Consider the following 27,234-nt stretch of genomic DNA (forward strand, 5'->3'; position numbering starts at 1 on the left):
GAGGCCTGCTATGCTGCCCTAGTGGGCTCTTCCAGCATGCTCTAAATCTGGGGACAATCTGAATGGAACCAGGCATGTTGTCTCTAATACCATATGTGTGTTTTCTCTAAGCACTATACTTTAACTCTGCTCTCATATGCTTTGTGCACAACTACTGTACTCTCAGTACAGGGCTGGATGCATTTGAGGACAATTTTCAGTATGTTTGGGATATCTTTCTGTAACTTTGTTTAAACAAATATTTGAGGATGCTTTATGGGATATAAACCAGGCAGAGTTTCCTGAATTAACTTTCAAGTCCATTTTGGAGGGAAGATTTGTATCTGTGTATTTCCATGCAGAGCAAAATTCTTTAGTTACAGGGTGAAAAATACAGAGCAGCATCTCTGCTTTGGAAATCTAACATTATGATTTTTGGGGGAAGAGATGATAATCTTTGCATGAAACAAAACAGCAGATCAATTAATTTTTTTGCTGGCACAACTACAGAGACGAGCAGAAGGGGTCTGCTTGACTTACTGACAAATGAATTAGTGGAACAATCTGAAATGCAGATAATGTCTGCCACACTTTGACTTCAGGGTAAGATGTTCCAGGCCCCAGAAGGAAGTTGTACAAAACCAGTCAATTTAATTACCTGTCAGAATAGAAGAAATTATTGCTCAGTGTCTGGCTTTTCATGCCCTGAAACTATAGGAGCTCCTGTGTAGTAGCTAGTTGAATGCAATAAGTGCGTGTTTCAGGTGCTGGAGGTTTTCTTCTCTTCAGTGCTGAATTCTTCTGTGTAACATGTTTCATAGTTCTGTGACAGTGTTCTGAAAGTATAAAATTCTCAAAGGGTGTTAAATGAATGGCTTTATCTGGTAATCATTTAAACTTGAATTACAGTAAAAATTAATGAAAGCATCTACAGTAATATTAAGCGCAGAACTGCAGAGCCAGCTATTATCAAACTTTTTATGACTGTACTTGCTCATTCATCACATTTATAAACTGTTCTTTCTTTGTGCTCTGACGCATGGAAACGGCTTCCAGGTTTTTTGGCATTGGAGGCAAGCTATTGCAGTGGAGATCAAAATGTAGAAGATATTTCAGAAGAAAAAAAAACTTGCCGTGAAATATGAAACCTAAAAATACAAAAATGAGAAAGTTATGTGAAATGTTGAGGTTATAAATGAATGCAAGTTGATTTTTTACTCCACTTAATTCTTTCTGTCACTTCCTGCTTATATCACCTACCAATTTCAGTGTAAAGACTTATGAAATGCAGAAAATGCAAAAAACTAGTATGGGAGCATTTTTCTTCTGTATCTTTCTGTATCTGCTCATTTCCTTTTTTGTTTTTACTGAGTAATAATAGAGAATTGCATTTGTAGATATGTCAGAAGACCAAATAATTTTCCTTTTCAATACATTTTAATTAATTTTGGAAATCGTAGACCAGATTGTAACTCCTTAGAATCCACAGGTCTTAATTTGTGATTTTTTTTTTTGTCCGAAACCAATGAAACCCGGAGAGATTACAGATATATTTACAACTATATATATGTGAAGCAAGCAACCACTTTCTAAAAGTAAATGGTATCATTTGGGATTAAGAACAAGTGGGAATTTGCAACTATTTAATTATTTTGCCATATCTCATATTTAATGATATTGAAATATATATATATTATAAAAATGTTGAGTTATTGCAACTTGAAGGTATTTTCAATGCAATACCTTTTTCTGCATTATATTTGCAGGCTTTTATAATTAAATGTTGGGATCTTATAGAGGAGAGTAAATTCCAGTGATGGGAAGAGAATTTAGCCACCTGAAGTTGAAAGTATTTTGTTGTGACACAATATTGGCTATGCTCTGAAGGAAATTTATTTCAGTTTCAATATGTAATGGGAGCTTGAAAAAAATTAAATATTGTCAAGTGCAGCCATCCAAGTTGTTGAGTGATGACATTCATTACTGAAATACAGAATTGTAATTGGAGTGAAGCAAAGAGTTCTTTTGACTCTTCAGCTGTGCCAGAAAGTGCATATTCTGAATTTTCAGGAGAATAGAAGTTTTCTCTTTAGTTTTTCTGATTTATCCGTCTTCAGTGTAGCTAGCCTGGAAGACAGTAGAGTTATTGCTTAGGCACTCACAAAGAGGCTCTAGCTATATTGGCCCAGACTGCATTGGATCTCACAACCTCTTTTCAGATTTATCCCAAATGTATGCCTGTAAGTGCTGGTAGTATGCATACATGCGGCAGGAATTCAGATTTAGTCAAATAGATGATAAAAAATATTCTTCTATAAACATTTAGATGTCAGGGACAAAATAGTGCTCCAGAAAATGAAGTGAGAATAAGTTGTCCAAGAAGAGATGATACATTAAGAATCCAAGATACATTAAGAGATGATACATTAAGAATCCAAGAAACTGATACATTAAATATTGTAAATGACTTGTAACGCAATAAGTTTTCTGAAAATTCTGAAGAAAACTGATGTAAAGAATCTCACTAAGTTAGCTTGCAGTTATCTAATGAGTCCAACAACCCTCAAAAATGTCTTACAAATAGAAGTGTTGAAAACTTCATATCTTAAATTACATGTAATTTATTCCTCGATTTTTAATTCATGCTTTTTTCACGTGTATGAACATGGTCACGTAGCTTTTAAAGTTATACATATGTCCAAACTCACTAGTTTAAAAGTTTCTTGATGAAATGAATTATTTTTGAATATATAGCTTACTTGTCACAAATAACCAACATGCCTGTTGTAGACAAGGTTGTTTGCAGTTCATAAGACATAAGCGGTCCTTGAATTGCGCAGAATTTTCACTCTTTCTTGATCTGATGATTGCAAAAATATAGAAGAAAGGGAATTATCTGTCTACATCTATTTGTCAGTTAAATTGCAGCTTCTGAAAGTGACACCTTTATTGCATAGGCTAGTGGCCAAAGAGGGAAAAGAAAGTTCTGTGAAAGGTTTCTGAAAATGTGAAATCTGTGTGTTACACCTACACCTGGACAATTATTTTGTCTTCAGAAGACATCTAGTTAAGATGAAGAATAATAATTACTTTGTGTTTTGTTAATGGAAAAAGATATGGACAAAAGATAAATCTTTTAAAGGGGTAAAGATAGATCAAAATAGGATGTGAGGTAAGGTTTAAGCTTTGGGCTTCAAAAATGGAAAATAAGTTATTCAGCATGCATTTCAGCATTCTGTTATTTCAGAAGGTTGACTATAACATAAACAATACCGTTTTAGAAGAAACTTCTTTAAGAGATATTTGTTCATTCTGGTTACAGAGGTAAGCATACAGATTTTTCCTTTAATATTGACTGCTTTTTGGCCGGTTAAAGAAATATGATCTCCCTGCTGTTCATGTTGAATAAAAACAGCTGCACAAATGTCTTTGATCCGCATGATGAAACAGGATTACCTGAAATGTGGTATCTCATTTGGATACCATTGGTACATTTGCGAAATATCATTTGCACCAACCCCACAGTGCAGCCAACAACAAGAGTCACTTCCCTGCTTTCTTTGTTGCATGGCTTAAATGTACCTATGTGACTTTGAAGCCAGACCAGCAACAAAGCTGCTAGATGCTTTTCGTTAGTTTTATGTTCAATATTTATGCATCTTTCTTATAATAATCAAAGTTCAAAAAAATTAGTGAGCATATACAGTTTTATAAAAAGTAACTCCTGCAAAAAATGAGTAGAAAGTAGTGAACATTATTTTAACTTCCTACACCACTTGTTATTACAGAAAAACACTGTGCAAAATCTGAAGAATCAGTTAAATCAGTTAAATTAATGTACACTGCTTATAATGTAACACACTTTTTATTATAAAATTGGCTTCTGTGGTTTTCATTACAGAGACATTTTTTAATTGCTTAACTGAAGGTTCAGCCAAAGCACCAGCATTTCTATTCAGATTTTTTTTCCTTAGAATTACAGTATATAAATACTTAAAGTATGTATGTTTTTATTGGTAACTCTCTTATGAATTACCTATACAAATAATGAAATATCTATTGCACAAATATTGGGCAGTGTGTAGAGAATTATAAGCATCTGAATAATTTGATTCCTGCAATGTACTCTAAATCTTTTATGAAAAAGCTGATTTCTTTTAAAAATCGGGTCAAGTTCTTTAGGTAGTAATGTTTTATAGTCTGGAAGTGCTGCACTGCTTAGTTTCAATGGAGAAAAACAAAATGGGAGTTACACAGTATTGTGATGGAAATGCTGACTCTGCCAGTATGAGAATGTCAGAGTATTTCACTTTGACTTTTCTTGCTGGACATACTTAACACCACTAAGGATAAAATTACTTTTTAATTTACAACTTATCTCTCTGCACTTTCTGTAGTGGTCAGAGTTCCCTATTATAATTTCTCCCTAAGGCTATATCTTAAAGTTTCACTTCAGCTGCCATTTTAAATTAACTTTAAGAGTGTGCAGAGAGGAAAACCTCTCTATTCCTCAGTGACTCTCAAAAAACATAAGTTCCAGCAGGATTATGCATTAGAGAGAACCTTGAACTGTTTTTCTTAAGACCCTTGTGCTTACTTAGTCAGTGTACTGTTCAACTCTGTTTATATTTTGTTCAGGGTCATTAAAATCCCAGACACACGTGCTCCTATGTATTTCCATGCATGGAGGATTGTGAGGGCATAAAGAAAAGAGGAGTGAATAGAAAGGCACATTGTGTGGCTTGCTGCTTGATGTCAGTGTGCATGAGCTGCTGCTTACCTGGCATCTGACTGTCCTTTTTTGTTTGCTGTTCTGGTTTTGCCACAACATAGCCAGTAGAAAAGCAGAGAGGGTTTGAAGCATGAAAAATGAGTACCTAATCATTGTTCCCCTACTACCAAAATATCTCTTCCTTGTCTGTTGACTTTCCAGTCTAGTGATTGTTTCACTGTCTGCCTTAAATATTTAATTGCTATGATTTTAATATACAGGAGATATAATGTAGGTGTAAACTAAGCGTGATTGAAGAAAAGCAAGACAAAGAGTGGAAATGCACACAAGAAGAGAAATGGTGGAAAGAGAATGAAGAAGAAAGTAGGAAAGAGCAGAAAAATGCAGTGCAATTTGAAATTGGGCGAGATAGAGAATGACTAATAAAATTGATTTCAGTTATATAGTGTATGTTACTTTTTTTTTAATTGGTCAGCCAATATCTGACATCTTACAGTAGTTTCTGTTCTTTTTCAAGGGGGCACTTCTCTACAAATTTGCATGAACTGTAGCATGGCCTGCAGGAATGCACCCACGGTGCAAGCTGGAAGACTTATTCTGGGGACTGATATGTACACACATCTGCAAACCCTTTTGTTGGTGTCTCTGTCTGGTTTTTTCCTATTTGCACACTTAATGCATACAGAGAACCTGCAACAAAGGGATAGGGAAATGAGTTGATGATTTCACACTTGGTACCCAGAAGTTATGAAAGAGGTATCTTTTAAAACAATGGTCTCTGTGTAGAGAATTTTCTTTTTCTCAAAGCATCTGCCTTGCGTTTGTTCCTCTGAGTTATTTTCTTTCAGGCTGGGTTTGGTTTGGTGTATTTTAACTCTCCAGAAGTATTCCTGTCTTCTCAGGGCTAGAAAATAATCCTCTTATCCCCAAGAGGATCAGTAGGCTGGAATAGACTGGACATGAGTTAATGCTGCCCTAGTTAGCATAAAACTGGAATTTTCTTGTAAGACTTGCTTTGTGGTTATTTTTCTGTGTCTAGCCATGAGTCCTGGTTTCTTTGGCTCATTTTCCCTTTGATAGTGATTTGTTGCTTGCTTTAGTGATCCCTTCGCAGTAAGAGGGAATGCTTCAAAGATTTGTCTTTGAATCTTTTTCAGTCCTTAGGAGCAGAAAATTCTCCTCTATGATTATTCTGATTGTAATGCAGTAAGGCTGACTGCACAAAGATATAAATATATAAAAGATGAAAAAGTGGCATTCAGTCTGTGTTTGGGAAAAAAATACTTCACTTATTTTTATTTGATGACCCTTTTTTGAATTCACAAACTCTCTTGATCTGAACTGGCAACTGGAAAGTTATTGCGGAATCAGTATTTGAGTATTTTCTTATTCACCTAATTTTGATGTAATCACCAAAAGAAATTCATGACAAGTAATCCTCCTCTTTTATCAACCTGTACACAGAAAAGAAAATACAACTAGAAACGGAAAGAGAGTACAACTAAGCCTCTTCCAGTGTTCACTGTTTGAAATTCCTGTGCTCTTGCCAATTGTAAAGGTGAATTCTTCTTTCCGCAATAAACAGTGGAGTCCCGCACCAGGTGTGTTTCCCATGCATCAAACATTGCCTTAATGACAGCTGAGGTAATTTGGTATCGAATTGCTTACTCATGTGCTTTCCTCTGGGGCAGGCAGTGTCTGATGAAGCAGGTCAGGACTCGTTTTCAGTATGACACTGATGTGATACAACAAGTCTTAATCCCAGCTAGTGCTGAGGAATAGCTCCCACTACTTGAGACTGACCATGTGCATGTGTATGCACAAATCAAGGGACAACGTAGAACTTGTCCTCCTAAGAAAACAGTTTACTTATTAAATGTTACCTGACAAAAATATATAAATGGATTTTTTTTGTTGTTTTAGGTTCTCATGCTTCAGACAATTTCTTAAGCACTTTATGAACATAGAACTTAGGAAACAATAGAAAGCCATACAGCTTGCATGAAACTAAAATAGGATCTGTCTGAGAAAATAATTAGGCTTGGAGGAGAGGTTTTCCTTTGCAGGATGTTTCTGGAAAGGAAAGAAAAATAGAACAAATGGTTATGTAGGGCTTCATATTACAGGCTCTTGTCTGTGATTGTCTAGAAATTGAATTAACTTCTCTCTTGTGCATATTGTTTAAAATGCAGCTTAGGAAAGGCTACACAGAGGTTAAGACTCTGAAGGTCTAATAATCAGAAATAGTAGCAGAGGTCCTCACACTGGTAGAAGGGACGACTTGTGACAAGAGGAAAGGAGGGGAAGAGGGGGAAGAGAAATGTTAATTTTGGCAGTGGAGCTGACAGAATAGATTTGTCTCCAAGGCAAATAGTTGTAAAAGTAGGCCAAAGGGGTCTGCTGAGTAAACAAATGGAAGTTTGTTAGTTCTTTCCAAAAATGATACTTTCTCTGTGCACTATCTAGGTAACAGAAGACAGAAAAAGAACTTGTTAGCATTTTAATTACTGAAGACAATTGCATATAGCTTTAATGCCACTACAAACTGAGGGTTTTGCCTTCAGGAATAAAACATCTATTGTTCATTAACACAGAGAGCTTGCCCACAATTATTATGTTATTAAGGGGAATTGTGTTATGTTATGTGTAAACCTGGTGGGTTTCTTAACTCTGCATTCTGTAATAACCATGACATTTCAAGTTTTACAATGCAATATTTTCAGAAGGCTGCTTTAAGCCATTTTTTATTTATTTTAATTACATGAAGTTTGTAATTAAAAAGAACAATAAAAGTGAGGCTGTTCAATTTTAAAGACTTCTCACTGATAGTTATTTTATAGTATCTGTCATCCTGTCATGTTGCATACTTTTCCTAAATAGGTAGGAACTCTTGAGGTTATTTTTGTTTCTGGGGGTAATGGGAAGTCATCTGATAGAGGGGTAAAAAATTTAAATCTGAAGTATTACTGGAATGTAACTGCAAAAATTCTCTCATCAACACATACAAATTAAAGGAAAAATACCAAATTTTTGTGGCAAATTTTAAATATTTAAAAATATTTTTAAAAATTTGGTCATCTTTTACTTTGAATTGACTATCCATAAATTTCTGAGGTTATATTTGTTAATTTTTTTAAAAAAAACATACTAGAGTAGAAAACTGAAAGTTTGGGGGGAAGATCCCTTTTGAAGCTTGTTGTCGATAATTCCTCATTTTATTCTTGTTAGAACAAGATTTGAATGTTGGGGTGGCAGAGGAAGAAGAGGAAAAGGAGGGAAGGGAGAGGACATAGAAAAACACAGATTAGGATTAGGAGTGAGAAGAAGGGAAGAAAGAGTGGTAAAGATCAGAGTCAGTTTGCAGGACTGAAATGGGAATAACAGCCGTGGCAAGGCTTGGCAAAATTTATTTTCAGGATATAGGGACAATCTGAGAACAGAAGACTGGTTGCTCATGAGTGATTTTCTTTTAATGACTCTCCAATCTGTCTCTGCTCCCTGCAAAAATGCACAGCAGATACTAAAAACCAAGAATTACTGATTTCTCATACTTGCTGGGCTGCCAGAGATAGAGATAAATCAGGGCATAGCCCAGGGTAATAGGACTACCTGATATCAGGGCATCAAACAGAAAAAAGGTGGGAACAGGTACGTTCATGGCAGCATTATGGGCTGAGAACACAGAGTAGTTTACACTGGCAAATGCTTGATTGACCTGATGTAAACAAAATTATGCTTTGCTTTTACATACTTATAAGTCACCCTAGATAAGTGTCTGTTTTGTCTGTACCTAAATCCATCCCTTTTGTTGGGACGTACCTTTTTGGTAGTGGAAGATGTATTACTTACATGCATAAAAATCCAGCCCTGGGAAACCAGTTTATGTTCTTGATCTAAAGCAAGAGTAAACCTATTAAAGCATACCAATATGAAACCTGTGCCATGGGATCATGTTAGGTTGACTGGGCAAGATGGACAAAAATCCCAGAATCCCAGAATGGGTCAGGATGGAAGGGACCACAGTGGGTCATCTGTCCCAGCCTCCCTGATCAAGCAGAGCACATGGTACAGGATTGCATCCAGACAGTTATTGAGTATCTCCAGTGTGGGAGACCCCACACCCTCTCTCTGCAATCCCTTCTGGTGCTCAATCACCCGCACAGTAAAGTTCTTCCTAATATTCTGGTGGGACTTTCTGTGAATCAGTTGCCTGTTGTCTCTTGTCCTGTTGACACCACTGAGTAGAAGCTGTATCTGTCCTTTTGTTACCCTCCCTTCAGATACTTCTATACATTCATGATGTCCCGTCTCAGTTGTCTCTTCTCAAGGCTGACCAGGCCCATCTCCTATTCTTATATAAGAGATGCTCCAGTCTCTTAATTATCTTTGTTGCCCTCTCAACAGGAGCTCCAGAAGCTCCATGTCTCTCTTGTCCTGAGGAGCCCAGAGCTGGACACAGCACTCCAGGCGAGGCCTCACCAGGGCTGAGTAGATGTGCAAGATCACCTCCTTTGACCAGCTGGAATGTTCTTCCTAATGCACCCCAAGACACCATTGGCCTCTTGGTCACCAGGAACCTGCTGGCTCTTGGACAGCTGGGTGTCCACCAGCCTCCAGCCCATACTGATACATGATTATTCCTCCCCAGGTGTGGGAATCTGCATCTGCCTTTGCTGAATTTCAGCTGGTTCCTCTCTGCCCATCTCTCCAACCTGACAAGGTCCCTCTGAAGAGCTGCACAGCCCTCTGGGGGATTGGCCACCTCTCCCAGCTTTGTGTCATCAGTGAACTTGCTGAGGAGGCACCTTCTCAACCAGCCAGCCAAGCCATTGATGAATAATACTAGGCCAAATATCGACCCCTGGGGGACACCACTAGTGACAGGCTTCCAGTTAGACCCTGTGCTACTGATTGCAAATTCAGATATTGTGTGTGCAGAATCAGCAGTGTTTAGGTAGATGGGAGTGATAAATTATATCAAAATGGATTAGACTGTGGTCAAAACAAGCCAATACACAAGTTATGCAGGAAAAACTCATTTACCAAAACAGGACAGGAGATAGTTTTAAAATGTAGGTGTGTTGTGTACAATTTTCTTTGTATTCAGAAATGTCTCCCTACCTTTTAAACAAAGTTTATTCTAACAAGTCATTTCTTTCTGAAATACTTTCTTTGTTAAACACTTCAAAGCACCGTGTGCTGATTTCAGTAGCAATTTAGATTTTTGCAGCAGAGTGTAATGTCTTCTTGTGTGCGATGAGCCTGAACCAATCCTTTATATTCTTTTTGTCTTTGTCTTTCTACATGTGTGTGGGCTGCAGATGGTTCTGTGAAGGAAAAGAGCTCCAGAATTCCCCTGACATTCAGATCCATTCTGAAAGTGGAGGACTTCATTCACTAATTATAGTAGAAGCCTTTGAAGACGACACTGGGCGCTATACTTGTCTGGCTTCAAATTCTTTTGGTTCAGATAGCACATCAGCTGAAATATTCATTGAAGGTAAGAGATAAAATAATAAAATACTTGATGCATATAAGAAAAGATAATTAAGCTGAAGTTCACTTTTGGTTCTTTATCTTAACATTACATTCAGTATGGTGGTAATTTTATGGTATTCCTCTGCTTTTCTTTAACAAACACATTTTTAACATCAAATAATATTAATTCAGATATTTCTATGGATGTATCAGGAATCACTGAATAGATTTCTATTTATTTAGGGCAGAAAAGAGAAAAAGAATGAAATAGGAGGAACCAACAAAAACTTTGGCATATCATTATAAACACTACTTTTGTAAATCACTAGTTCAAGTTTTGACTAGTGATAGTAATAATGATTTTCCTGGTAGCAGTAATCCCCATCTCAGTTTTGACATATCTGCCTCCCTGTGCAAGTATATCTGGCTGCCCAAAATGAGTAGTCTTTAGTGTCATCTTTAGTCATGTGTAAGTGTACTATAATCCATTATCTTTGGCATACTGATTTTAAGTCAGATTAAGGTCAGTCATATTGGTTTTGTCCACAAACAGCTGCTAGTTATTGTCAAAATATTTCCTGACTGCAAAATTAGTAATAACTCAAGTATTATTTTCTCTGAGAAAAGTTAATGATGACCATGAGTAAAATTATTAAGTTATCTTTTAGTAGAGGACTGTATTTCAGGCAAGATTATCTTAACTGAATGCCAATTTTTATTTTATTTCATACATCTCCCAAAAAATTAGGTACTACATATTCTTTTACCTTTTGTAACTCATTAAAGTTAATTTAAATAGTCACTTAAAAGCATAAAATAAATTAACATAAGAAATAGTCACAAGAAATCTAAATAATGACACACCAAAATTATTAAATAGATTTTTATTAAACAAAAAAACCCCTTTTTGCTCTTAATTAGCTAAATCATGACATAGCCTTTATAGGATTTATTTCATTATGCTCTTTATTCTCAGAACTTTTTAATATGCCATTGGGATATAATAGCAAAATCCCCAAGACCTTTCTGAATCATAGAGATTCTAGTAGGAGTTTTCTTTACAATAGTAATCATGATTTCAGAATTACTCAGGTGTAGTACAAATGCATACTGCTGTGTGAGGTTATAGGGACAGGAGCAACAGTAAAAGATGAATAAAAGAATTCATTCTCTGACATCTGCCAGTCTTGCTATATGGAAGTCCTATCTTGAAGTTTTATAACATGTTACTTTGAAAGAGAAAGACTTGTACAAGTCATAAGGCTCATCCCCTGTCATTTTTAAGGAAAACAGGTTGTCACACAAGCAGTGCTTTGTACATTAATAGACTTGATGACACTGATGTGTCATACTTTCTTTTGTGCAGCAGGCCCAGCCATGCAAGACTTGGTTGTTCTGCGTTCTTAAGAAATCCTTTCATGTAGACCTACTTTGATGACTGGACATTTGCTTCTCTCTTCTCATCTGTTCTATACTATTTATTGCTTTGATTTCTTTTACAGCATAAACTTTGTAAATCAATAGGGTACTTGGGTGTTTTAGTCCCAGCATTGTTACATTGGAATCTATCTGTGCTATACTGTGCATATTGATTATGAAATGCTTATGGTTTGCATTAAACATACAGCTATCCATATATATGCACAAATTCCTTGAGGAATAATATGTACTGCATAAATGTCTAGAACAAATGTGTGAAGTATCTGTTGTTAGGAAAAATTAGGACAAAAGGAATAAGTGCTTTCATATTTTTTTCTTTAAGTAAGCTCAGGGTATTGCCAAACACATACATTATATCAAGACTTCCACTGGCAAGAAATAGCAGAGAATAAATGTTATGTGTAGGTTAATGTAAATAGTCTGAAATGTGGACATCATGGGCAGCAAGTTTAGTCTGAAAATGTCTTGGTACACTGAGTTGCTCTTACTTAAGTTTGAAGATTTGTTATCTATATAAGCCATATGTTTGCTTAAGCTTCAAATTTAAAATTTAAGTAAATAAAATTATACATTTCCCGTAAAGCAATAGTACTCAGCATTTTTTTTTTGTGTCTTGGCCATATTTGTCTCAATATGAAGGGAGACAGCTAGGAGCCCAGGGAAAGCAGTGTGCAATTAAATTGGCATGGTTATGATTTCTGTAACTGTCTAAAGTACATAGTTCAGTCTTTATCAGATAAAAAAACTGCCATAGTTTGTTACAGAGGGTTCTCAATTCTTGAAGTGAAATGCAAAAGTATCATAGTTTTGCCTTTGGAATTTAAACATTAAATAAATCAATAAAAATATATGAGATTATTGAAAAAACTTTCTTTTCCAGGTGCCAGTTCTACAGATTCAGAGACTGAAAGTTTAATTTTCCAGTTAAAATCTGGAGCTATGCCACAGTAAGTATGTAAAGCATTACCAATATTGTGTAAATGTTCTTAATAAGGGATACTGGAAAATCTTTGGTTTTACAATCCGAACAAGCATCTGGGGTACGCTTGTGTATGCCTTGTCTTTTTTTAGGTTTCTCTCATGTGATATAAATGTGTAGTATAATAACTGTAAATCGTATTAATTTGCTTGTTCTGTCAGAGAAGGCTGGCCTCACTCTGACAACATATTTGTTGATGCCAACTTTTCATATTCAAAAGTAAACTCAAGTTAACCAAGTTTTCATTTGTAGTCACTCAATCCAGTGCCTCCAAAAAAATATGTAGAGGACTACAATTAAAGAAAAAAAATATAGTTTCATCTTAAATCAGTACTTTTTATTGTGTGAGGAAGTGCAAATTAGCCAAAGGTTGTGTTCTACTCAAGCTTCATTCATCCATCTTGATCTTAAGCAGTCATGTTGATCTTTTCAGTTGATAATAACATATTTAAATATGTAGAAAGTACAAGGTGGCTTATGTATGAAAAACTAACACATTCTCATTTCAGATCCTATAAAATGCTTCCTGGGTTTTTATTTTTCAGGGCCCAAAAGAAAACCACTTCTGTTTCTTTGACAATAGGATCTTCTACACCAAAATCAGGAGTGACCACAGCTGTAATTCAACCTATCTCCATGCCCAGTCAGCAGGTATTTTTAGACAATTTTTAAAAAAGTAAAAATCTGAAGAAAACATCAGATTTTCTTCCAAGATTTACAATGTCTGAAAAACTCTGTCATTTTGAGGAATCATATTGTTAAACTATAAACTTGCATTACTATGTTAAGAATTATGGTTTTTAAAAATTAAGTATTTATCCACTGAATGGGACATAAAAGTAAATATACGTATGGATTCTTACACAACATGTAACATAGCATTTAAGCAGCAGACAGATCTAGTGATGATGAAAATTACAGAGTTTATCACTTAATAGTGACTTGTTCAAGTCCTAAAAGAATGTACTACAAATGAATGCCTGCAATATTTTATAGCAAAAGTTTTAAATTTTGTTATTAAATTTAATATTGCTGATATTTCTTTGGGCCCTTTAGAGAAAAAGAAATTTTACTATCTAAATGTTAAATATACAAAATCATGTTCATTCATTTGTACTAAGTCTTTAATACCACTGTGGGTAACTTTACATGTTTACATGTAAATCGTAAAATACAAACAAAATTAAAATCTCTGTCATCCTCTACATGGTAAATTCTTTTCCCTTCCTTGAGCTAACCTTGATAATCTTTGAGGCACCTGGATTTATTTATCACTGCATCAGTGAAAGGATGTAGGAGCAGGAGAAGCAAAAATGCTTCAGTGCAAAAGATATACTTGAATCTATTAACAGGAGTCAAATCCTCAAAATACGTTCAGGCAAAGACAATTGGACACAAAATTCTTATTGGAAGTACAGAAGCCCTCAAGCATGCATTTTGATTTCAGAATATAACAGATGTGAAATAGTGATGTCTTCCAAGAAGTATGGTAGAAAGAACAATAAGATTGCACATGTGAGAGTTTGCATTTTTGCATATACGCGGGGGCCGTATATTGAAACTAGTATTCTTTCCATTTCACAGCTTTCTTGCATTGCTTTGCAGGCTCAAAGCCCTACTTCATACCTGCACCATCTGGATGGATCCAAGCCTATCTATTCTGCACCTATTTTTACAAAGGTATGTTTTATCCATCATGATTTTTATATCATACTCTTGTAGTCCAAAAGAAAATATCAAAATTATGTATCCTAATGCAATAAGGCTTGATCAAGTTCAAACTTTTCAGTATCAATGACTTCCTAAGAAAATACTTTTCTACTGCAACAGTAAAGTTCTTAGGCATTCTACTAGTGGATTAAAATGAATATTCTGTATGAGTTTTCTTATGGCTGTGACTGCTCTCCATTGATAAATCTTTGTAAAATATAGCAAGGTAAGTACTAATTACTAATAATAGTCTTGACAAAGCTTCATTCACAATAATTTATCCACTGATAAGAACAAATAACACAGGCTTTTAAACTCCAATTTAGAAAAAAAATTGTAATTTAAAAATCATAGAACTACTTAGGTTGGGAAAGACCTTTAAGATCATCAAGCCCAACCATTAACCCAGCACGACTAAGCCCACTGCTAAACCATGTTGATAAGTGCCACATCTACACGGCTTTTAAATCCATGCATGGTGGCTTCCCTGGGTAGCCAGTACTTGGCAACCCTTTCTCTGAACAATTTTTCCAATATCCAATCTAAACCTCCTTGTCACACCTTCAGACCATTTCCTATTGTCCAATTGTGTGTTACTTTTGAGAAGACCCCAACCCCCACTTCATTACAAATTCCTGGAGAGCAATTACATCCCCCAAGCCTCTGCTTCTCATAACTAAACAACACCAGTTCTCTCAGCTGCTTCTCATAGGATTTGTGCTCTAAACCCTTTACTAGCTTTGTTGCTCTTCTTTGGACATGCTCCAGCACATCAATGTTTTTCCTGAGGGGCCAAAACTCAGCATGGGATTCGAGGTGCAGCCTTACCACTGCTTAGTACAAGTGCCAATCCTTTCTTCTGCTGATCATACTTTTTAGAAGAGAAGTTTCTATCCAGAAAATTCTATTCAGTATTTCTCAGGTAATTACTTAAGTCAATATTTATCTTCATGGTCATCCCAAATCAAACTTAAGAACCAGGAATTAGGTAGCAGCGAAAAAAGGATGGCATGCTTCCCTATCTATAAATTACAGCTTCAGTTGAAAATATTATTTCAATTTGCCTCAAACAATGATTTCCATAGTAGTAATTATTATTTAATCACTAGTTGCTGAAGCCAAAATGAAGCATTTCTGGTTATTACTTCAGGAAAACATTTGATTAAAAATTAATATGGACAGCAAATAGTTTTGCCTGGAGATAAGAGTAAGAGTAAGCCCTGCTCTCTACAGCTGTCTAGCTTGGCTCCAGCATATTCCTGTCTCATGTCTAGAAAGGTCTGATTCTGTCCCTCATAATTCTGCACCCATACTGCAGGTGTCACAAGAGGGTAAATAGTGGAGGTGCAGGAGATTAGAGAATGTGGTTACTGCATAGTTGGGAGGCAGGCAATTTCCAGGTAAGAGTGGGAAATAGAAGTCCATCCCCCATCCAGAGACTACCAAAGCAATCAAAATTCTGCTGTTTCTTCCTAATGCTCATATCTCTTGTCCCTGAAATTCTTTACTGAAGAATTTGAGCTGCTTAATACAGCTGGGACATACCAAACCAAAGAAACTAATTAAACAAGAAAACAAACCAGAAACGAACAATAAATATAAACTTAATCCAGCGTCCTGACATAAATTTCTCCCCATGCAAAGTTCAGGGAACAGCTCAAAGATTTTCAGGTTTCCATGTAACAAAATTCTTATGTATTTGATTAACTAGACATCTGTGAATATAAACTAGAATAACTCTGAGCTTAGACCTAACTTCAAGTGCTTTGCTGTAGTGAGGTCTAAAACTTTGTCAATAAATTGCAAAGGAAATAAGACAGCCACTCCAGAGTAAAAAGGACTCCTTGATTTATAATATTGAGATAGACAACAAAGGTAAAAATAGTGGCTATGATCTGTCAGTTCTGTTACTTAAAATATTGTGTTTCCCTCTGGTTGCAGCTCTTCATTAAAGATCTAGTCTCTTCCGAAATTTTTCATGTGTGTACAATGATTTATTACAGCCAGAGTACTGTCTCAGAAGCTATGCATACTCTAGTTAATATATCCTAATCATATTGGTGTCATCTAATTTGTCTTCGTTTGTTACATATGGCTCAGATGAAAAGCAGCTCCACCTTCTAGAGCTGGACCCAAAAGCAGCTCAGCTACTCTCAGGCTTAAGTCAACCAATAGTTCCAGAATTTTTGTTTCAATTTGTGGAAGAACACAAATTGAAAGCTCAAACTACAGTGATCTGCTTGTGTTAATTTGAGCAATTAAATACTTCTGCACTTTTCCAGTCTGTGGTCTTTTTTAAGAATGTATTTGTAAATAACTTATCCAATAATTTTTAACTATATAGGCATATTAAATTCAATCAGAATGAAAGAAAATGTCTATTGCAAAAATGTAATGACACAATAAAGTTGAATTACAAAGGGAAGAAAATACTATTGTTAACAATGTAAAGTGCTTCTGGTTTATTTTAATTGTGATGTTTACATTTCAGGAGCTACAAAATGCCACAGCATCTGAAGGCCAAGTTGTAGTATTGGAATGCAGGGTTAGAGGACCCCCTCCCATTCATGTTAAGTGGTTTCGACAGGGCATTGAAATTCAAGATTCTCCAGACTTCAGAATTCTCCAAAAAAGTAAGGCACTGTCATGGTTTAACTTCAGCCAGCAGTTGAGGACCACACAGATCCTCATTCATTCTCCCCCAGTGTACTGGGAAAGTGAATTGGAAAGTAACAGTGCAAGAACTCATGGGTTGAGATACAGTTTAATAGGGAAAGCAAAAGTCTCAGAAGCAAAGCAAAACAAGGAATCTTTTCACCCCTTCCCATGGGCAGGCAGGTGTTTAGCTATTCTGAGGAAAGAAAGGTTCCATTACCTGTAAGTTGTTTGGGAAGAATGTTGACTAACTCTGAATGTTACCCCTTCCTCCTTCTTCAACCAGATCTATATGCTGAGCATAATGTCATATGGTTTGGATATCACTTTGATCACTGCAGTTTGTTTGTCCTGGCTGTGTTCCCTCCCAATTCTTTGTGCATCCCAACCTCCTCACTATCAGCAAGATACAAGTAGCAGAAAAGGCCTTTATAAAAAAGTCTCTGTATTACCAACACTGTTTTAAGCACAGATCTTAAACATGGCCCAATACCAGCTACTGTGAAGAAAATTAACTCTACCCCACTTAAACCCAGGACATTTTCCACTCCCTTATTCCATACCATTTATGTTATGCTCAGGTCCCATACTAGCCAAGAGATGCTCATGCACCACCATTTCTCATCCTTTGGTCTAGTACACAGATAGCATTCCCTTAGTCTATGCATCATCCCTGTAAAATTTCACAAAACCTACTTTGAGTTCAGTTAGTCCATGTCTTAGGGCTCCATCTGTTGCAATGATACTCAGAACAGGAGAGGTGGTGTGTTGCGTGGACTTACCAAGCACCAAAGCCAGCCCAGGCCAGGTCATCACTGCCCTTGCACTGCTTCTTGTGAGGGCTTCTGCTCAATTGTTTCACATTGTTCCTGGTACAGGAATTCCTATAACATGCAACTCAAATCAGAGGTTACAACAATTTAAGAGTATTGCCATTACGATCTTCACCCATGGTCCCACTGGACCCTAACGTTGGATTTAACATTACAATTAACTCCTCTCCTTGTTTCTAGCCTGGCTAGCAACAAGAGGTTCTGGCTGTCTTCACCTCAGTCAATTCCAGATGTAGTGGACACCATTCCAAGTGAAAGCCAACTTGGCCTGCACTTTGCTGCCAAAGGGGCTGAGGAAAAACACATTGGTGATGTGATGCCAGACAATTGTGGCATCCCACTTGGCTGCCTTTAGCTCCAGTTCATCTTGAAATTCTAGCACGTCTGGCACAGCTGCACTCAGCCAAAATCAGCTCAGGCAATAATCTGAAGTGGCTGTTTTTAATACAGAATGGAAAAAGATTGTGAAATTAGTCTGTCAGGATTCAGTTTTGGACAGAGTCCTTTCCTCTTCCCATTTCAGTGCTAATGGCTAGAAGTAATAACTGAACTGCTGCTACTGACAAACAATTTAAATATTGCTGATTTTGTAATGTCTGTACAGGTTCTCTACTTATTTACAGTATTTCAGTATAATATGTTCATTCAGTACACTGGTATTTATTAATGTAATCTCTAACAAATTTTTCTTGTTTGTTTTCCTTCCTTGTGATGTGATATGCAGAGCCACGATCTGCAACTGAACCTGGTAAGAATCATATGAAAAAATAATCTCTTGATTCACTAGCTCTTTGAGTTTGTACTGAAGCCATAAATAGAAAAGTGTTTCTGCTGAACAGTGGTAAACTGAAACCCCCTTAAAGACAATGCTGCTTTATCACACCTCCCATACTGTACTCTGTCCTTTACATCAATTCCTTTATTAGTTAAACAGTAAATTCCATTTAGACCAGCAAGGGGAGTAAATGGTTTGCTTGCTACTGAGGGAAAAAGGACAAGTCCCACAAAATTCCATTACCCAAATGGTGCTCATAAGAATTACATAACACCCGACCACTAAGTGCTAGTTTTACCAATCCAGCTTGGCAGATGTGATGTGTCTTAAACACAAGTAAAACCTGATCCTAAAAAAAAAAAAAAAAAAGACAAAAAAGGCACTGACTCAATTTTTCTAGCCTATTCACAAGATAAAAGTCCTAGATTTCAACAAGTAAAAAGTGTTCTTCCAGCTGCAGGTTTTCTCTGTCTGCTTCATTTTCCTGTTATACATCATTATATACTGGAGGGAAGTTCTTGAATAGTAAGTGGATGCTGAAAGACTGAGAATGTTTTTTAATGTTTCTAGCTCAAACATGTAGAAGAGAAGACAGCAATACAGTCTGAACTTTGCTTTAAGAGGGTGGCCAGTTGTGTTTGAATATTCTTGAATTCGGAGAGAGTTTTAATTATGACACTGAAAAAAACAGAAAAGTTTTCTATCTTAGATCTGAGTATTTCCGAAGAGTGTCTCTGAAGGATGCTATCAGTGGGGGGATGCTTTAACTCTGAGGGGTTGAATTGATGGCAGGACAGACCTAGCAGCTGAGAGATATTTGTAAAGTAGCACTGTGACTATGAGGATACAGGCTAGGAAAAGTGCAACTTTCTTTAATTTTCATGGAAATGAGAGGAAGGAAAGAGGGAAAAATCTTTTCTTTGTCAGCTATTCATAATTTTCTTGCTACTTCACAAAACTGTTATATACCTATTTTGCCTCATGTCCATTATACATATATAGGCTGCACACACATCCAGGTGTGCATGCTCTATCCTAACAGTTAATACTGTTATTCATGGTGTGCAACATCATCAGCTCTAGTATTAGCTGATGCCCTGAATATGTGTGACTGAATGATTTCATTTGTGGAGGCTGGAAATGTGAGCCATACAAAGGAAAAAAGAGTATTGGAAAACCAAATAACCTCTAATGAGGAATTAAAATATGTCCAAGTGCTAGCAATGGACTATTAGTATTTTATAGTCATAACACAAACTTTAGGGTTTAAGTATTGTAAGTTAGGATACAAAACAATTTGAAGAGAGCTTCAATATCATATCAAGCCTTTGGATATGAAAATAAATAAAAGATAATACATTTGTGTTGAAATAAGTTTAATTCTATATCTTTCTTAGAATATTTTCCTGTAGTACATATTACAGAATGTTTCCCAGTTTAGCTGTTTTCTTTATATCTTAATAGGTTGACTTTTTTCCCCTTCTCAAAAGGAACATTTCTCCTGTAAAAATACCAAAATCTTTTCTAGATTTAATCCATCAACATTATCAGAATCATATCTGGTTCATTCTTACTAGGAGCTTCTTTCCTAAAAAATCACTTGAACTGTGTTCAATTTGTCCTTAAAAATGATAGATAGTACCTGAAAGGAGTGAAATTTTACACAAAAGTTTCTCCAAAGTATAAATTTACCAGCCTATCTTAGAGTTTTTATATCAAATTTAAGACTCTTCTGTCAAAACTCATAGTCATGAATGTTTGTTTAGTTTTGGTATTTTATTTTACCCTTTCACCCTCTTTAATAAACCTAATGTGTATAATGCTAGATGAACCAAATATTTTAGAGTAGGAATGCAGCATCATCTAGTAGAAAGGAGAAGCACTTTTTTCCTAGAAAGAAAAGGTTTCCTTTGTGTGAATAGTTGAGTGCTAGAAGATTTTATTCACAAGCTAATTTTCATATTGTTAGTTGCAAGGTTTGTGTAGCCTCTCTGACAGTTATTGCTATGGAAGAAGTAAGGATGTTGGTATTAGTTCATGAAACTATTAACTTGCTTTCATAACTGCTGCCTGAAATAGGAAACAGAAGGTGAGATTCTGAGTCCAAAGAGATCATCACTTTGCCAGCCCTCTCACATACCTGCACTATTATTTTGAAAGTGCTGAACATTCTCCTTCCCATTTCTGGGGAGCTTGCTGACCCTGAGAGAAGATACCTGAAGTCTTCTAAAGGGTACTAGGGAATGCATTCTTACATGAAAGGTGTATTTCTTGAGCCTTCTCAAGTAGAGAAAAGTTATTTAATGTCGAGGTATCTCATACTATTCTCAAGAGAGTTGACAAGACAAAAATAGGAAGACATCTCAGAACAGTTTTGGTATCTGTATTGTTGCAGTTTTATAGACATAACAGTAGTGAATGCCTGACAGCAGTCTGGCTGGTTTGTTATTGGATTATTTCTTTTTTCATGCTTGTAATTATGCAATATGTATTTATGAGCACCTTCCTGTGCTTTCACTCTGTGAAAGAATTTCAGTTTGGTCTTTTGTTTTCCCTGGAATCATGGAGCTAAGTACTATACTATCCCTTAAGATTTGTACACTTATTTTTTCCTAGTAAGCCCTATTAAATAATGTAGTATCTTAAAAGTGCAGTGTCTTACACACTACAGAAATTAATGGCAGTACATTTACTGGCTTATTTGTGAGGAATTGGCACTGTGCGTGCATAGGGAATGTAAATAAAGTTTGGGCAAAATGTAAATATTTCCTTTTGGCATAAATAATGAGCAATGTTTTGTATATTAGTAGTACCCCTAGTAATAAGTAACACTGGGTTTTAGGATGTCATGAAAAATCTTACAATTTGTACAACAGGAAGCTGGATATGGGTATCAGAACTGTAATAGATGCAGCACTGGTTTGTGATGTAATTTAAACTCTTAGAAGCCAGACTAAACAATGCCTTCAGAGGAAATTTTTCATGAGCAAACACATAACTGCTATTCAATGCATATGGTTAATACATATGCAAGATTGACATGGAAATGTGCATATGCTAGAAAAGTATTCAGAATTTTGAAAGATGGACATATTTTCTAAAAATTTTTTGAAGTGTAAAACATCCATGGAATTTTACATAAATTGTAACAAGTTGTAGTGTGACTTTAATTGCTGGTTGTCAACCAAAATCCAACCACCAATAAACATTATAGCACTCAATAGCATTGTCCTTTGATAGGTCAGTACTAATGATTTAAAGGAAAAATATTCAATGAACTCACACAGGTAAGAAATTAGGAAGCAAAGGGGGTTTTTTGGCTACTTTTTTTTTGTTACACTCTATCTACTCTAATGTGTTTTGCACTCCTTTTTCTGTCTAGACAGAAATCAGTTTGCATTGCAAATCCCTCCAGATTGCTTTGTGATTTAATAGCTAGTCAGATTACTCAAAGCCAACATCGCAGTTTGTCAAATTACCTGTTCTGTACTTCTTTCTTGGATATTTTGACTTTATACTGATTGAATCCTTCAAAAACAGGCTGCCTGAGAATGAAAAATCCCATGGAATCACTTGCCAGCTGTTGATATTTTGACCATTACTCAGCTGTCTGGAGACAGCCACAAACTGTATTGAATTACATTAGAACAATTGTCTAACAGCATGTAAGAAGAAAACTGTATGAAGTAATTTTGCTTAAATTGCCAGGGAATTGCCACATATACATGCTTTTTTTTCCCAAGCACAATACTGTGTATGTTCACAAAACACATCTCAAAAGATAGTTGTCACTTCTCTTGGATTGTGCTTTCTTGTTTCCTGTTTTACTGTTGTGTTCCAGAGTCTCCACTCTAAGTATCTCCTTTAGAAATTCCCTCCTATTTCTACATAACATTTGAAACTGAAAATACATGGCAAATGTTACAGAAATCCATACTGCTTCCCTGCACCAAGAAAATCACCTTTCTGGTAGCTGATGAAATTCAAAACATAGAAGGTTTGGTAGGTTAGTATGCACATGAGATCCTTGCACTCTTTAGAGAAAACAAGAGAATTACGACTAAGGATCTGTCTTCTTTCACTGCTGAGAAGCAAACAAGGGCTTGGAGAGAGAAATCTTCTATGAGCCATATTTCAAGAAGTCAGATTAAGAGAAAAACTGAAAATAGGCTAAAATTCCCCTTCATTTAAGGTGGTCTGATCAATTTGCATATTATTGCTCGTCAATTAAATTTTCAATTGTACTCTGTGCTCCCAAGATACCTACAGAATTCTGTCCCTGTCAGTCACCTCATCTGAAGTCTGACTGCTCCAACTATCCTTGCTTGTTGATGCTTCCAAATTCAAAGTAAACAACTGATCTGTTTTGTATTATGTGATTAAAAAACTCCACCACTGTCATTCCTCTCCAACTGTAAACATTTAAATCTTTTTGGAGTGCATTAATATTCATAGTTATACCTAACTTAACTTCAAAGTGGCTTAGGCATCTACAGTATCATAACTGCCTTAGAGTAAGCTTTAGCATAAACTTTTCCTTGACAGTGATAAATGGATTAATTTCTCCTCAAACCTGAACAATGTTTAGGGGGCTAAAGTTTTTTTGCCATAGCAGTGTTCCCATTTATTTAACCCAATCTGGCTAGATAGCAGACATCTTGGTTATTGATTAGATATTGTGTAACCTAGGCTCTCCACCCTAAAACTGCATTTTATTGCTCACTATCACATTTGCTGTTGTTCAGTTTTCTTATCAGTGTTTTGTAGGTGCTGTTTGAGATATCTTCAAACATAGTCAGTTTTTTGCATCTTCTTATTTAATAAGCTAAAAAGCTTATTAAATAAGCCAGAACAGCTGTCTGACTGGATAAAGGTATATGGGATGGCGATCATCAGAAACAGGCAAAGTGAATACATTTTTTGTTATGTTATTGCAAGCTACAGGTCTGCTATACTACTGTTTATTAGGCTACTCTGCATATTCTTCTCTATTTTCACTCTTCTCTATTCTCTTTCTATAAAAGATGCATAAAAAGATGCATATAGGTATCTGTGCATCTTTTGAGATATATGAGATACTTATATATATGAGATACTTATATATAACCTGGTGGGCCTATTGCTTTGAGTTTAACTGGAGTTAAACACTTGTGGAACGTGAGGGAGAACAAGACACAAGTTGGCAGGGTTCTGTTTTGTTGGATTTTTACCAGGAAACCACAACTGTGACTTCCCACTGTCCCTGTGTATCTGAAAACTTACAGCTTTGAACTTACAGCTCTGGAAATTGATCTGTTCGTTGCATGGGAATGAACAGCTACCAGCAAGGCACTGTACTTATTTCCCTAGCTGTGTGTGCATTACAGTGGAGGCAGTTAATGGTCACATTCAGAGATGAAGTTGCAGATAAAAGAACTGCTCTACCTTTAATGTAATACAGAGAAACATTCTGAAGTAAACACATTGCCAGTAATAAAATTGTTAAAATGCAACAGTTTTCTCTCTTACCAAAGTTTATTCTTCCTAATGGACTCATGAGCCATAAAGGGAAAGAATTGCTGTGTAAATGTAATCGTTCTTTCTAAATAACTGACAAAACAGTCAAGTACTTGCATGCCTAAGCATTTTACATGTTTCAGTGAACAAAATGCTTTTGTATTCATTTAGTCAAGTGTTAAATATGTTTTAAGGCCCTGAGAACAGCATTTCAGAGCTGCTTTCTGGAACACATTTCTGTGATGAAGTTATTTGTCAGCTGATGAACGCCAGGAAGTAGAACAGACATTATTTCCCTAAAATCTTCTGATTCTGCTTAGCACAGTACCAGAAAGTAAAATAATTACATAAGTCAGGATGTAAAGGTAGAAAAATACTCAGAACACTGAGTATATCCAGAGCATGCTATGGAAATCTTGAAAGAACCTTTCTTTTGCCAAATTAGTATTTCATTTCTATGTGTTCCACAGTAGTAAGCCTTTTAGCAAGGGGTGAGTGATTCTTGGCTTGGAGGAGGAAAATCGATAAAGAAGATAGCAATGTGTTGTTCACATGTGCTTTTTGCCCATGCTGCCTTTTGATTTGTTCTTAGGATTTTCATGTTTTCAGTTTAGCCAGTTTTCTTATGATTTATCACAAATCAAGTGTTGCAGTTTGTTTGTCTAGTTGAAAAAACTAAATTTTAATCTCTTATTATTTTCATCATTAATTTACTTTGAAATTTTTTACAAAGATTGCTGCAAAATATATAATTTTAAAACATACCTCGTCAGTAAGCAAAGCACATCATTGTAGAATTCATTGGAATTCTTTTGTCACTGAAAAGTGAAGATCTTCTCATGTGATCATTTTGCACACTTAAAAAGCTGGAAGAATGTTATGCATTAATTAGCTCCGGTCTTTGAAAAATAGGACTTCTGCAGGGTGCTGTGTTTTATATTGCCTTTGACCTCATTCAGAGAGCAGTTCTCAGCCTGATGGAATGATCTTCTTTTGCAGTCCTGAAAGACCAGCTTTCAGCATTCTGCTGTTAAATGAACAGGAAACTAGAATGCTGCCTGTATAAGATTACATCCCCAGGGTCAGTTCAGTCCAGGAGTACGCACGTGTGGTTAACAATACAGCTTCAACTGCTTATGACACACCAAGGCTCTAAAAAAAGCTGATCTCAGTAGTTCAAAAACTAGCTTGTGTTACCCATTACTTTCCTGATAAGACCTTTCATGAGTCATTAATCTTCATCTGTGTTAGATAAGATCCAACGTGCTACAGTGTTACCAGACATGACTCTTGCAGCTACACAGAATGACTGGTTTGCGATGCCAAAAAAAAGGCATGTTCTGCTGTCTGAAAACCAACTCTGAGCCAAATATTTAGTCAGTCATTCATTTTTAGCCCATTTCCAGTACAGGAAACTTTTGGATACATTGTCATTTATAACTGGAAAAAAATCAAACTTTTTTGTTAACTGTCTAAATGAGACAGAGGTCTGTCATTCCAAAGGGGAAGAAAAAAACCCAAACAACCACTATTTGGTTTATAACCACTATTTGAAAATGTTTTCCTATTTGAACTATAAGAAGTGAAGTTGACCTTACCAAACCTCTTCTACAGAATAATTTTCATATGGAAGTTATTAGATTCTAAAGTGCTTTTCCTCATTTTACATTATGCTTTTATTAGCTGATTTTGTGATAATATATGGGATTGTAAGTGTCCATATTGCAAAGTGCATTTTTCCATTTTTTTAAATTCAACTGAACATTATAAAACTTCCCTGCTTTGTTTTGAGACTAAAAAACCAGCATAGACAAAGAAAGTCTGAATTAAGTCTTAATTAAGTCTTAATTAAGGAGACCAACAATGTAGCATTGTCCAGGTATAAAATTTTATCTGTATGTTGTATAAATAGTAGGATTATTTAAATTATCTGTACTGTGACATCTTTAAAAAACCAGTACCATTACAAATAGAGATAAAATAAAGTGACTTAAAAGAAACTGGAAAAATATGCCTAAACAGTTAAGTGTGCCCATTATAAATGGATAAAATGGATTTTGTAAAAGTTACTGTAAAACCCAACCAAATATACTTCACACACATTTTGTAACAGAAATCCTGGTATAATCAAAGCCTATACCATGGCTTATCAAAGTAGAATGAACAAATTTAAAATGGCTGCAGAATATATCTATCACAGCATTCTGAAGAGGTTTTGGGGGTACTGTTTTTTATTATATTTTTAATGCATCCATTCTCACTGCTGTGCAGACAGAGACAGAAATTATTTTCCCAAACTCTGCATAAGGGGAATATTTATGCATCTGGAGTTTTTAAGTCTGGTTAGTATAGTGGTTAGAAGAGCTAATTGGAAGTGGTGATAAAATGTTTTCTAGTTTTACTGGAAATGGGATTTGATCTGAATGTTGCATTAAATACAGAAAAAAAAATCAGAGAAAGAAAGAAAGAAAGAATTGTGTGACATTTTACTGATGGTGTTATTTACAGACACAAAAAGAGCTTGCAAGGATAATTGTTTCTGGAAACCATTATGTTCATTTGTATTAATCAGTACTATCCTGCATTAAGAAAACATTGAGTAGATAAAATGACTGCACAGACTTGTAACTGCAACATTACTATTCAAGCTGGTTTTGAAAACTTAGCTTGATGAATTTACTTCTTTCAGATGCAAAATGATTTTCCTTAAAGCCATTTATGTTGGAAGTTCTTCTGCAGTTCTCACAGTATTTCTTTGTAAAAGTCTACTTTCTGGTGTCCTTTTAACATACAGTGTAAATAACACTACATGGTCCTTTAAATAGTTTATGATGCACTTTATTTTTCTGTTTGTTTCCAGAAGAGATATGTACACTTGTAATAGCAGAAACTTTTCCTGAAGATTCAGGAATTTTCACCTGCACAGCAACAAATGAACATGGTTCAGTAACAAGCAGTGCACAACTAACTGTCTGCTCAGGTATGTGACAAAGAGGAGCTTTTAGTCATAAATCTTACATAATTAATTTACCTGTGAAGTTGCCAGTCTGCTTTCTTTGTGGAAAATGGCTGTTGTAAGACATGGGGTTTGTCAACCTCAATGCATTCATATAAAGCAGACCTAGTGTTTCTTATGTTCATTTCCTGGTTTAATATT

The 27,234-nt window shown here is 35.7% G+C and overlaps 1 protein-coding gene across 9 annotated transcripts in view; it reads left to right on the plus strand.

Moving 5' to 3' along the window:
• Positions 1–27,234, plus strand: part of PALLD (palladin, cytoskeletal associated protein) — a 187,296-nt gene that overhangs the window by 51,254 nt on the left and 108,808 nt on the right. For 5 of the 9 annotated variants that reach the window (XM_071432031.1, XM_071432030.1, XM_071432025.1 and 2 more), the window contains exons 3-9: positions 10,033–10,211; positions 12,510–12,576; positions 13,154–13,259; positions 14,193–14,288; positions 16,810–16,951; positions 18,531–18,554; positions 26,938–27,057. In XM_071432031.1, coding sequence (XP_071288132.1) covers positions 10,033–10,211; positions 12,510–12,576; positions 13,154–13,259; positions 14,193–14,288; positions 16,810–16,951; positions 18,531–18,554; positions 26,938–27,057 — 734 coding nt within the window. The remainder of the gene's footprint in view (positions 1–10,032; positions 10,212–12,509; positions 12,577–13,153; positions 13,260–14,192; positions 14,289–16,809; positions 16,952–18,530; positions 18,555–26,937; positions 27,058–27,234) is intronic. The other 4 variants (XM_071432032.1, XM_071432033.1, XM_071432029.1 and 1 more) reach the window with 1 other exon arrangement.

Source organism: Agelaius tricolor, unplaced genomic scaffold (assembly GCF_023055355.1).
Source record: "Agelaius tricolor isolate 1412-34295 unplaced genomic scaffold, bAgeTri1.0.p SCAF_8, whole genome shotgun sequence".
NCBI classification, from domain to species: domain Eukaryota; kingdom Metazoa; phylum Chordata; class Aves; order Passeriformes; family Icteridae; genus Agelaius; species Agelaius tricolor.